The 12,534-nt window shown below is 34.0% G+C and overlaps 1 protein-coding gene across 4 annotated transcripts in view; it reads right to left on the bottom strand.

Annotated features, from left to right (window-relative positions):
• The window catches only part of USP3 (ubiquitin specific peptidase 3), a 103,267-nt gene that overhangs the window by 28,628 nt on the left and 62,105 nt on the right, over window positions 1–12,534 (bottom strand). For all 4 annotated transcript variants that reach the window (XM_074234357.1, XM_074234358.1, XM_074234359.1 and 1 more), the window contains 2 exons: window positions 8,308–8,391; window positions 3,542–3,623 (listed from right to left, as the gene is read on the bottom strand). In XM_074234357.1, the coding sequence (XP_074090458.1) occupies window positions 3,542–3,623; window positions 8,308–8,391 (166 nt within the window). The remainder of the gene's footprint in view (window positions 1–3,541; window positions 3,624–8,307; window positions 8,392–12,534) is intronic.

The following is a 12,534-nucleotide window of genomic DNA, read 5'->3' as shown; positions in this document are numbered from 1 at the left end:
ACAAAATCCAACTCCAATGCTTCATCATGGTACAAGTGGTCATTCTGTTCTCAAAGCTTATACCAGTGAAGCAAAAGCTCTATTAAGTCTACTATGCTAAAAATGATTCTCAGAAAGTAGACAGTCATTAAGTGTAAAGTGACGCTTATCAGCAGTAGGCTGACCACATTAAGTAACAAATCTATGCCCTTAATAACAAAATAATCATATTCAAAAAGAAAGAATTTATCTGACAAGATTAATTCTTGAAAATGTCATACTTAATCTTAATGATCAACTCCTTCCCTTTATAAATGCTCATAAGCTATCACTTAAAAATATGTGACCAAAATGTCAAGTGGCATTCCTAAAAGCCCTCTATTCTAGGCAACAGAGAATGTTGGCCTTAGAGAATGTCTCTTTAATAATAATAATAATGATAATAATAATAATAATAATAAAGCTTTTCCATTCCCCAATTGATAAATGGTCAAAGGATATACAGAGGCAATTTGCAGATGAGGAAATCAAAGTGATCCATAGTCATATGAAAAAGTGCTCTAAATCATTTATTAGAGAAATGCAAATTAAAGCATCACTGAGGTACCACCTCATACCTCTCAGACTGGCCAATATGAACAGAAAGGACAATGATCAATGCTGGAGGGGATGTGGGAAACCTGGGACACTAATACATTGTTGGTGGAGCTGTGAACTCATCCAACCTTTCTGGAGAGCAATTTAGGATTATGCCCAAAGGGCAACAAAAAAATGTGCATACTTCTTGATCCAATAACACCACTACTGGGTCTATACCCTGAAGAGATCATGAAAAAAGGTAAAAACATCATTTGTACAAAAATATTCATAGCAGCCCTGTTTGTGGTAGCAAAGAATTGGAAATTGAGTCAATGTCCATCAATTGGGGAATGACTGAATAAATTGTGGTATATGTATGTCATGGAACCCTACTGTTCTATTAGAAACCAGAAGGGATGGGAATTCAGAGAAGCCTGGAGGGATTTGCATGAACTGATCTGAGTGAGATGAGCAGAACTAGAAGAACATTGTACACCATAACAACAACATGGGGTTGATGATCAATCTTACTGGCCTTGCTCATTCCATCAGTGCAACAATCAGGGACAATTTTGGGGTATCTGCGAGGGATAATACCATCTGTATCCAGAGAAACAATTGTGGAGTTTGAACAAAGACCAAAGACTATTACCTTTAATTAAAAAAAAAAAAAAAACAAACCTGTTATTTTACTATGTAATCTTGCTATCTCTTATATTCTATTTTTTTAAGGATAGAATTTCTCTCTCAATATTCAATTAGATCAATGAATAGTAAGGAAACAATGTAAAGACTAATAGACTGCCTTCTGGGGTGGGGTGGGGGAGGAAAGCGAGATTTGGGGGAAAATTATAAAATTCAAAAATTAATTAATTTAAAAAGAAATAATAACAGCTTTTGTTTTGACCTCACCTGGATATGTTTTGACCTCACTTAGATAAATATGGAAACAACTGATTTTGGCTCATTTCTGTATCTGAAAAAGCTCATCTGCAAGCACATATAATTTATAAAGTTTGTACATAATGAGAATGACACTCATCTGAGCCACAGTTTTAGCAAGGGAAAAGCCTGTTTTCACACATGGCATTCTATCTCTCACCTGTTTTTGAATGTTCTCCCTCTTGCATCTGTCTTGGAATCTCCGTGGTTCTGTTCACGGTCCAAGTCCCATGCCACTTCCAATAGGAGGATTCTCCAAATCACATCAGTTTTTAATGCTACTTCCCCCAAGTCCCTTTGCACTTACTGATTAGCCTCTCCACTGCTTCCTGCCAGTAGAACAGTAATCTCAATGCCAAACAAGAGAATCTGGCACAAAAAAGGTCTCTAATAAAAACTTACTAAAATGAATTGAATTCCTCATAATAGTAATAGGGTGTGTGGAGGGGCAGCAAGGTGGTGCTGTGGGTAGAGCACTGGCCCTGAAGTGAGGAGAACCTGAGTTCAAATGTGGTCTCAGACACTTATTAATTACCTAGCTGTGTGACCTTACACAAGTCACTTAACCCCACTGCCTTGCCAAAAAAAAAATAGGATGGGTGGAGAGAGAGAGAGGGCACAAGTAGAGGAAAGTCCCTCCACCAATACAAATTGGCAAAAGGTCTGCTACTTACAATCTTAAAGAACTGCCTGGGGCATTGAAATGTTAAGTGACCTTGTCCAAGGACACCCATTCAAATATGTATCTATCAGAACTGAAATCCAGGTCTTAGGGACTTGAGGCTAGCTCTCTAACCATTATATCATATAGTATCATGCAATTAAATAGTTTAAGAAAAAGAAAAAACAGAGTAGGAGACAGAAGACGGGCTTGAATCCTGACTGTTATTTAGGATCACAGGATTTTAGCCCTGAAAATGCCATAGAAGTCATCTGGTCCAGTCCCTTCACTCTAAAGAGAACCTTTTAAGTACTAAAACAAGGTTGACATCTTTATTATAATTCAACTTTTTAGCACGAATCAAAGCCTATCTTCCTATTTAGTCATATTCCTGTATTTATCCTATTATGATTTTAAAACTGCCCTCAAATAAACTTAATTTGACCTAAGTTAACCAACTATTTAGCATTTTTACCACCATTATAACTAGATCTTTTTTCATTTCGCTTGAGGGACTATACTGTAAAAATACAATTGATTTTATGGGCTCTTTAACACTCTAAAATCTATGAAGGCAAGGACAATGTTTAATTTTTCCACATCTTTCAGCATTTAGTGGACACTCATGAATGAAATGAATGAAATTTTCTCTTAGAACACTGGTAAAATCACTACTAGCAAACTTTTAGTTGATTTCTAAGTACAAAATAGTATCTGAAAAAAAGGTAATATTATAATCCTAAGTATATCAGGGTAACAGAGCAAAGAGCTATTTTGAGGCCTGAGAGAAGGTGATTTAAGAGCAAAGAGGGAAAGCTTCTTACAGTAAATGGTTGTTGAAATGACTCTTTTCCAACCCAAAAGGGCAGAAAAGAGAAGAGTCTGCTTAGAGGCAGAGGGGTTAGGCTGCAAAATGAGTGTTTCAGTGCCTATAGATGACAACAAGGAATGAAGGGTAAAGAAAATCTAGCAGCTAAATACTGAAGTCATTGAGCAAATGAAGGAAAAGTGCCAAACGCTGGTAAATGATGGCCACAAGGACAGTGAAAGAATAAAAAAAAAAATCATGGGGATAGAGAACAGACTATCAAACTTAGATCTAGATAAGTAAAGGAATTTGTAGTGAGTATGGTAACAAAGGACCTTGTATCAAGAGAAGAAAGTCAAATTTCCATTAAATGAAGGTGGAAGGAGAGTTGTTAGATTACATTCTGTCCATATGTCCCTCCTATCAGAGACATTATGGATCCTACATATCAGATCTATCTCACTTTCATAACCTCTCCTCAACTTCTTACTTTTCTTAAATAGCATTTGTATAGTTCCAAAGTGCATAGTTGCAATGTTCTCAAAATCCAGCCTCAAAGTTTAATTACTTACATTTACTTTTAACAACTTGCTGTTTAGAGATGAGTTTTCCAAAAGTTTCCTTTTCCTATGTCTGTCCGCTGTAAAAGCTGAACTATAGAGAAATAAATTAAACATTACTATAAAATCTAAACAAAACAAATTAAGGTTTTAAAGATACCCAAATAACTGAATGGGACTCCAGTGGGACTATATTTTGCATGTACACACACACACACACACACACACACACACAAAACCATGTAGCTTCCTCCCTTCCAGGGGCAGGGTAGCTGGGAAATTTTCTCTCCTTGTCTCCATCCCATCCCATGTCACAGACTTCCACCCTGCACAATATTCACTCTTCTTCTACCAAGACTTCAGGTGGGGAAGTTTAGCTTCTGAACACAAAAGGTTGGGGTACTCTAGGCCAATATCCCCCAAAAGTCATAATTTTTAAGCTCAGAATGTACCAATCATTGCTTTAACATATAGCTTTGAAATTTAAACATTTGCCTTAAAACAAATAATACCTTCCTGAAGAATTTATTCAAAATGAAACGGGTACTCTAAAGTATATATTGGCATGAAAGTTCTAAACCAAGATAACTCATCCTTTTGCAAAAAAAAGGAACACTTTACATGAAATTTATTCAAGAGCAATTCTGGGTCTATAAAAAAATCATTCAAATGTCAAAAGTTACTTTTAAGTTCATTCCATACTTGGCTTACCAATTCTAAAAAAATAAGCTAACACTGACTATTGGTGTACAAGTTTTTCCCCTCTTTTGAAAAAGGTTATCCTTTTTGTTACACTGTGAACAATCAATTTCTGCAAAATGACTATATAAGTAATCTTATTATAAGATTACAGATTCTAATGATATCCAAATCAAGTAGTATAGGGCTTGAAATATGGTCAGAAAGGATTATATCAGAACTATGTATGTATTCTGTCTTTTTTTTCTTTATGTCTCTTTAAATAAAGAAAATCTATTTCCATTTTCTCTATTACACAGGACAAAGTGAAATAATATTGACCAAATTTTTTTTTAAAAAGTGTGGATCAATGGAGAATAAGATTAAAAATAAAAAAAAATATAGCTACATGCATTAGGAAAGCTATAATTCTACAACTATTTCATAAGATTATGTAACCCTAAATGTTTAAAACAAGAGATGCTATGCCATCCCTTAAACATCTTTTAACATCTACAGCCATATCCATTATGTAGTATCAAGATTATAGTCACTAATTATGATCACTTCCAAAATTTTTCACATAAGAATGGTAGATTTATTGGTCAAGGAACTACATCAGCATTATTGTTTGCTTTTTTTTAAATGTAAGAACAAAAAAAAGTTCATCTTTATCAGTTAAATTTTGAGGCCCAAAACCAAGTAAGAAAAAGAAAGCTCGTTGAAGCTTAAATGTAAAAATATTTTAAAACCAGGAACTTGATCTATATAAAGAACCAAGAAAAGACTATTTAATATACCTAACAACATTATAAATTTCTTCAGGATAAAGCTTATTTCCTATCTGTTGTGGTATCCCCAGTCTTCAGATAGTGATATGTAGAAGGTATTTAATAAAGGCTTGTTGACTGATTTTATTTTATTTTGCTTATTTAACATTATCTACACTCTTAATGCTGACTAAAGTGATTCATAAACTTGTTCAAAGACTTCTTTGACCTATCTCTAAGGCTGTTTCTACAAGAAGGAAGCAAACAGTGAATTCTTCTCTATTAAAATGAATGGTCAATTCAGTTGAAGCAATCAAACAGTAGGCCTTGTACAGATTACCTTATCAGACTGTAGAAGGCCTACTGTTTCTAAGGCAGTCTAATAGTTTCTAATGGCTATATCCATTTTTTCTTTGCTTCAATATCTTGTAGTCAAAATTTCTTTGCTTTTATAGCATCAAGCAGGCTTCTCATTTCTCTCAAAAACTTTAAAAAAATAAAAATCAATCAGCTTTTTTTACTTGGTAATATCAGAAATTTGATTTTCACAGTAATCCTGTGAAATAGACACCATAGGTATCATTCCATTTTTACAAAAAAGGACAGCAAGAGGCAAGGTTTATACCTAGATCATATCTGAATCCAAGCAGAAAACTTTCTACTTATCCATGCTATCTTTCTGAATTATAGAACCAATCCAAAATTTTTAAATTTTTTTTTAAAAAATTAAACTTTATTTTTCACTGCAGATTTGAATCTATCTTGATGAAGCTTAAGCAACAAGATATTGTGGAAAGAGTAATGAACGTAGGAGTCAGAATATCTAGGTGTGAATTCTGCCTTTGCTACTTTACTGCTAGGAACTTCCTAGTTTCCCCTGGGCCAGTTCCCTTATTTGTAGGGTTGTGACCCAGGGTAGTGTCTAAGTGACCTCTAGGGTCCCTTCTAGATCTAATTGTTTTTATTCCCCTTCCTCTCTCCAAAAAAAACTCCTACAATAGAGCATACCTACAAAAATGGTCACTTGATCCTGCAAACAAAAGCCCCTGAGGCTTTTTCCATTTTAGATAGTGGCAGTCCAATTCATTTCAACAAGCATTTACTAAAGCACCTGGAAAGCACTGCCAGGCTCTATACAAGGGGTCCTGAATGGGACTGTTCACCTGCTGTGACATGATGAACACTTTCATTAGGCTGCATTTGCTTCACTTTTCTTTTTCTTAGAGAAAAGTAAGAATAGCATAAAAAGATATGATGCAATAGCTGCTCACTAATTTCAGAAAGAATAAAGGTAAAGCCAATACTTTAGTGTGTCCAAAATTCTAAAATAAACACTCTTCAACTCTGAGGTCTCACAGTTATTTTGCAGGTGATAAACTAGGAAAAGTCAATGATTTTGATGTATTTATGTAGGATATGAAGGTTCTATAGAGTTTATTGGTAAATTTTCTAAAATTTGAATACTGCATCATCTAAAAAGTGACAGCTGAGTGTATTATATCATAAACACTAATGTTATGTATTTCTTAGAAAAAGGCTTCAAAGAAAATAAATTTTGGGGCGGCTAGGTGGCGCAGCAGATAGAGCACTGGCCCTGGAGTCAGGACTGGGTACCCGAGTTCAAATCCAGTCTCATAACAATTACCTAGCTGTGTGGCCTTGGGCAAGCCACTTAACCCCATTGCCTTGCAAAAACTTAGAAAAAAATTGTTTTTGTTATTCTACTTAAGAAAACAAAAATATTCTTATTCCCCCCCCATTCAATGTACATCCAAAGTGTTGTTTGCAAATATAATCAGTTACACAACTAGTTAAGTGTCTGAAGAAGTAAAGGTAAGCACTCTATTTGTTCTAATATGTGGCCTTTCTAGTCAATCCATGTACACCTGAGGAGTTTAGAGATGTAATTTTAAAATATTCTTTAATTTCTTTTTCTTTTTTTTTTGCAAGGCAATGGGGTCAAGTGGCTTGCCCAAGGTCACACTGCTGGGTAAATATTAAGTATCTGTGGCTGAATTCAAACTCAGGTACTCCTGACTCCATGGACAGTGCTCTATCCACCCCTAAAATATTCTTTTAACAATACCACCAAGTTGTCTGAATACTTCTGGCATGTTTTAAAAACACTTTTAGTGAACTAACTAAAAGCAAAGAAAACCAGGTAGTCAACCAGTCATGACCAAGAGTGACTTACAGGCTATAAACTCTAGTCATTAGGTTTCTAGGGACACAATTCAGTACCACAGTGACTTCAGCATCCCAGAAAATCATCCATTGGACTTTTACTCATGGCTTCAAACCTGGAAGATGGAAGCTCATTTCTAATTAGTCACATGTGTGTCTATTCTGAAAATAGTATTATCCATACAAAGATATTTCAATACATTCTGGTGGCTGAAGGCAGTTTACAGCTCCACACCTCCTGAAGAATCTTCTGGTCGTGCTAAGAAAGGAACATGAAGAACTGGCTATTCCAAATATTTATACATTTAAAATAACTAGGCACATAACAGTCAAAGCCTTTTCTTTTTAGAAAGAATTTATGAGTCTTTGCTGCTATTAAATTGCCCTTAGATTACTTTGAGTGATAGAACATATACTAAAAACAATCAGCCTGAACCAGAGATAATCTTAATTGACATATTCTGTCAGTAATTTATAAAACCATTTTTTTAAAAGTTTTTGCAAGGCAATGGGGTTAAGTGGCTTGCCCAAGGCCACAAAGCTAGGTAATTATTAAGTGTCTGAGGCCGGATTTGAACTCAGGTACTTCTGACTCCAGGGCCAGTACTGTATCCAATGCGCCACCTAGCCGCCCCTATAAAACCCTTTTTAAACATTTCCTTTCCTACATCTATACTGCTTGATCTGCTGTGCTGAAATAATTGCCTGCAGTTGATTCCCTATAGTTGCATAAGAAATAGGACAGTACGGATATTAATTAATAGATGTTTAACTAATACAATGTATATCATCATAGAGAAACAAATCCTATTTTTAGAAATTTTCAGAGATTTATATTTTTAATTATAATGAAAAATATAGTTATGATATTCAAAAAAGGGGAAAAAGGTTATTTTTAATTAAATTCTTCTTCACCTGTGGATAAATTCAAAGAGAAATTGGGGGGGGGGGGTCATTAAACCAAACAATGGATTCCTTCAGATCACAAGTTGACTTTGAAAAACTTCATATTAACATTATATATGTTCTATTGTATTTTTATTCATTTTGTTAAATTTTTCCCAATTATATTTTAATCTTGTTCAGGCCCATTTATGAATGTCAATTCTTCTCCATCAAATTTTCCCCCATTTACATATTACTTACTTTTCCAAATTTTGTAAATGTTCTCTGACTTTCTGTACCAGGCCCAGCTTGGTATCATTTACCACAAAATCATCACAGCGATAACTGCAAGGAAAATATTCATCAGTGTACATTAGAAAACCATAATAATGAAATCATTCTAAGATTTAGTGCTATTGCCAAGATGACCATATGTTTTTGTGGGGACTTACTGTGGGTGGTCAGTTTTAAAAGCAGAACTGAAATCTAATTGGAATGCTTTATGAACACTAAATATACAACTGTCTCAAAGAGGTCCTTTTACAAATTTTTCTATGTATATAATAGATCATAGCTTTGTTTCAAAGGCTCTTCTCTTTCTTAAAATGAAACATGGCATGTTTTTAGTTTTCTAATTATCTTAATATAAGAAAAACATAGTAAAAAGCAAAAGTCCAATTCAAGTTACTTTGAACCCAAAGTTACCAAATGTGATTATACTGTATATAGTTTAAATCAAGGGATTGAGGGAGAAGGAGCCTTTAGATGATCTAGGAAGGAAACTACACATTTTAATAATCTCCAGTAAGGTTTAAATAGAAAAGTATGATTAAAATATGCACATAATTAAAGTTTTAAAATAACTTATAGCTAAAAAGAATTAAGCTTGCTTTACATGACTTTCTGAGGGGAAAGAGAAGTTCTACAACTAGGAATAATTTTTGAAGTTTTAACTCTTGGAAAAAATGTGCAAAATGTATGAAGCAATGGCTCTCTAAGAAACTGGTAACTAACCTGAAGGAAGGAAATGTTTTTGCAAAGTCATCATAGAAGTAAATCCTATCGAACAATTCCCTCACTAAAGCTGTAGCAATGAGCACATTTTTGTCCTAGGACAAACACAACTCAAATATGACAACAGCAGAATGACACCTCCTGGGTGTACCATACATTGCCCCAAGTTCAAGGACCCCCTAGAATGGTGCCTTCACTAGCTTCTTCCCCTCCTTTTTCAATCTTAACATTTTTTTTGGACCTTTCTAATACCCTTATGTCTTATTTTTGTACACAAGTTGGTGTTTAACAAGTGTTGGTGTATACAAATGTATCTCGCACCTGAAACAGGTCAAAATAAAAACAGACATACAACATACAATAGTGAGCCAGAGATAGGAAATGGACCTGTGCTTTCATGGGTATAAGAAACTCCTGGAAAAAAAAGCCCCTCAAGAATTACAAGCAGATACTACTTGCAGAAATGTCTAATATATACAACTAAACTATTAATGACTCACTAAATATTTTTTTTAGTTTTTTTGCAAGGCAAATGGGGTTAAGTGGCTTGCCCAAGGCCACACAGCTAGGTAATTATTAAGTGTCTGAGACCGGATTTGAACCCAGGTACTCCTGACTCCAAGGCCGGTGCTTTATCCACTACGCCACCTAGCTGCCCCACGCCACCTAGCCACCCCTAAATATTTTCTTGTAAAATATGCTAGGACTAAAGAGTTTTGGGGGGTTATTTTGGTTTTGTTTTTTTCCACAAATTTCTGTGGAATAGGACTACTGTCTCAATTCAACCTATGTATTTATACAAGCAGTAACCACTGGAAAGTTTTGAAATATCGATAAGCCTTAATTAATTTCTAGACCTCAGAAATGGAAATTCTATTTGTCCATTTGCCCTTTTTTTAAATGTTTATTTTTATTGCAAATTATGCTTAGATACAACTGGTGCTACCTAACAACTTTTTAAAACTTTAAAAATATTTTTCTTCAATTAAAAATATTACTTTTCAAATTATATATTATTTTTTTTTTAGGTTTTTGCAAGGCAAATGGGGTTAAGTGGCTTAGCCAAGGCCACACAGTTAGGTAATTATTAAGTGTTTGAGACCGGATTTGAACCCAGGTACTCCTGACTCCAGGGCCAGTGCTTTATCCACTGCGCCACCTAGCTGCCCCCTATATAAAATTTTTTGACATCTGGTTTTTAAAATTTTCAGCTCCAAATTCTTTCCCTCCCTTATCCCTCTCTGAGACAGCAAGCAATTTTATATGGGTTACACATGTGCAATCTTACAAAATATATTTCCATATTAGACATACTATAAAACAGACCACACACCCCAACTCCCCCCCCAAAAAACACAGTCCTGAAGAAAATAAAGTGAAAAATATTATGCATTCAGGTTTCATTAGTCCTTTCTTTGAATACGAATACCATTTTTCATTATGAGTCCCTTGGAATTTTTCTTGATTGTTGTATTGCTGACAAAAGCTAAGTCATTTTCACAGTTGATCACCGTACAATATCACTGTTACTATGTACAATGTTCTCCTGCTATGGTATCCTTCACTTTGCATTAGTTCACATAAGTCTTTCCAGGTCTTTCTGAAGCCATCCTGACTAGTTACCTGTCTTGGGGGGGGGGCAATCATTTTTCTTATTTTTCCCATTTTATTGAACATACAGTATCTTAAGGTTCATACTGATTTGCATTTATCTAATCACTGAAGAATTTGGAAACTTTAAATGTATTTATGGATAGTTTGCATTTTCTCCTTCAAATACTATTTGTTTCTATCCCTTGAACACAATACTAGGAAGTATAGATTAATTTATGGATAGATATAATTTTTATCGACATTTTTCATAAGAGGTATTTCTCACAACCACATGAATCTTCAAAGAACATGTACCTAAGATATTTACCTAATGTCAACCTATTATACTAAAATTACCTAATCACATCAAAAAACCCTATTATTACTTATATTATTATATATTTTCCTCTATCCTTAATTCAAGAAATATTCTGAAATAAAAGCTCTCACATAAATTTGATTTAACTCCAAAATAAGAGCAATTTAATAGAAAAGTCTACCAAGCTAAATGCTGGGCAAGAAGCTGGTTTCTAGTCCCAGATCTGCTACTATGAATGAGTAAATAATTTCAAATCAAAAAACATTTATTAAGCTTCTGCTATGTGCCAGGTTCTATGCTAGGGGCTGAGGTTAGGAAGAAAAAAAAATCAAACTGTTCCTATCCTTAAAGAACTTCCATAAGGGGACAGTGCAAGTCTCAGGACAGCCTGGAAACAAGGCTCAAAGTGAGACAGAATGTCATGAATGAGAAACAGCAAGTAGGCCAATCTGGCTGGAACAAAGAGCATAGAATGAAATTAGTCTGCAAAAAATAGAAGCGCACTGAAAATTTAAGTAGCAAACTAGAGGAAGGAGTCACTGACTTTCTTGAGTAAGGAATGACAGAATCACAGAATCTAAGAACTGGGAAGGACCTTAAAGACAATACAGTCCAACCTGACCTTGAATGAAAAGATCCTCCATAATACCTACAAGGAGTCATTAAAACAAGAAAATTTATTTTGTTAACAATATCATCAAACACAGTGGTGGAAAAAAAAAAGATTTATTATTCCTTCATCAATCTGACAAACTGCTAATCAATTCTGTCAAAACAGGAAACTTTCAAAATAAAATAAATTCCACATTCCAAGTCACACACTGAGAAGCTAAAGAAATATTCCCAAATACTCTTCTATTTATCAAAAAAAATAATAACCACCCTTCATCTGAAATCATAAAAAATTTACATTTAAAAAAAATATTATTTATCAAATTCAGTTTGATCAATATCAGTCAGCAAGTTAGATAGTACACCCCCCAAAAAAGGATAATTGTGGATAATAAATCTTATACTTTAATGGCTTCATAACAGACCCGCAAATGTTGAGTGATAAAATACAAAGAAAATGCCCAAATGGAGTAAAATGCCCAAATCTGTTGTAGCACTAAAAATGTAGGTTGGGAATAGGTAAATAAAAATTTAAAGTTGTTTAATAAAATTTTTACTTCTTTCACCTTTTAGCTTTTTTTATAAAATAACTTTTTGAAATCCTAAACAACTTTATTTTTCTTTAAATTAATGGAAGATGATCTCTCTAATATTGTAAACTCTAAAAAGGTTTTAAATATTTTTAAAGGGATAACCTTTAAGAACAATCTCAATGTAAGGATTCTATGATTCTAAAGGAATAAATTTACTCATATCTCAAAATACTTCTTATATTCTATGAAGGAAAGACTAGTTAAACTTGACAATCCAAAGACCTGACCTTTCAGTGCTTCATACTAAAGTTAAGTGATACAAAAATTTAATGATGTAAAATGAGAAACTCAAAAGATGTGGACTATTAAACATCATTTGTGTTCTAAACCAACTGGTCAAAAGACTAAATGGTCTTG

Source organism: Macrotis lagotis, chromosome 4, assembly GCF_037893015.1.
Source record: "Macrotis lagotis isolate mMagLag1 chromosome 4, bilby.v1.9.chrom.fasta, whole genome shotgun sequence".
NCBI lineage: Eukaryota > Metazoa > Chordata > Mammalia > Peramelemorphia > Peramelidae > Macrotis > Macrotis lagotis.
The sequence above is the reverse complement of the archived record's forward strand: the minus strand, read 5'-3'. Positions and strand labels throughout refer to the sequence as shown.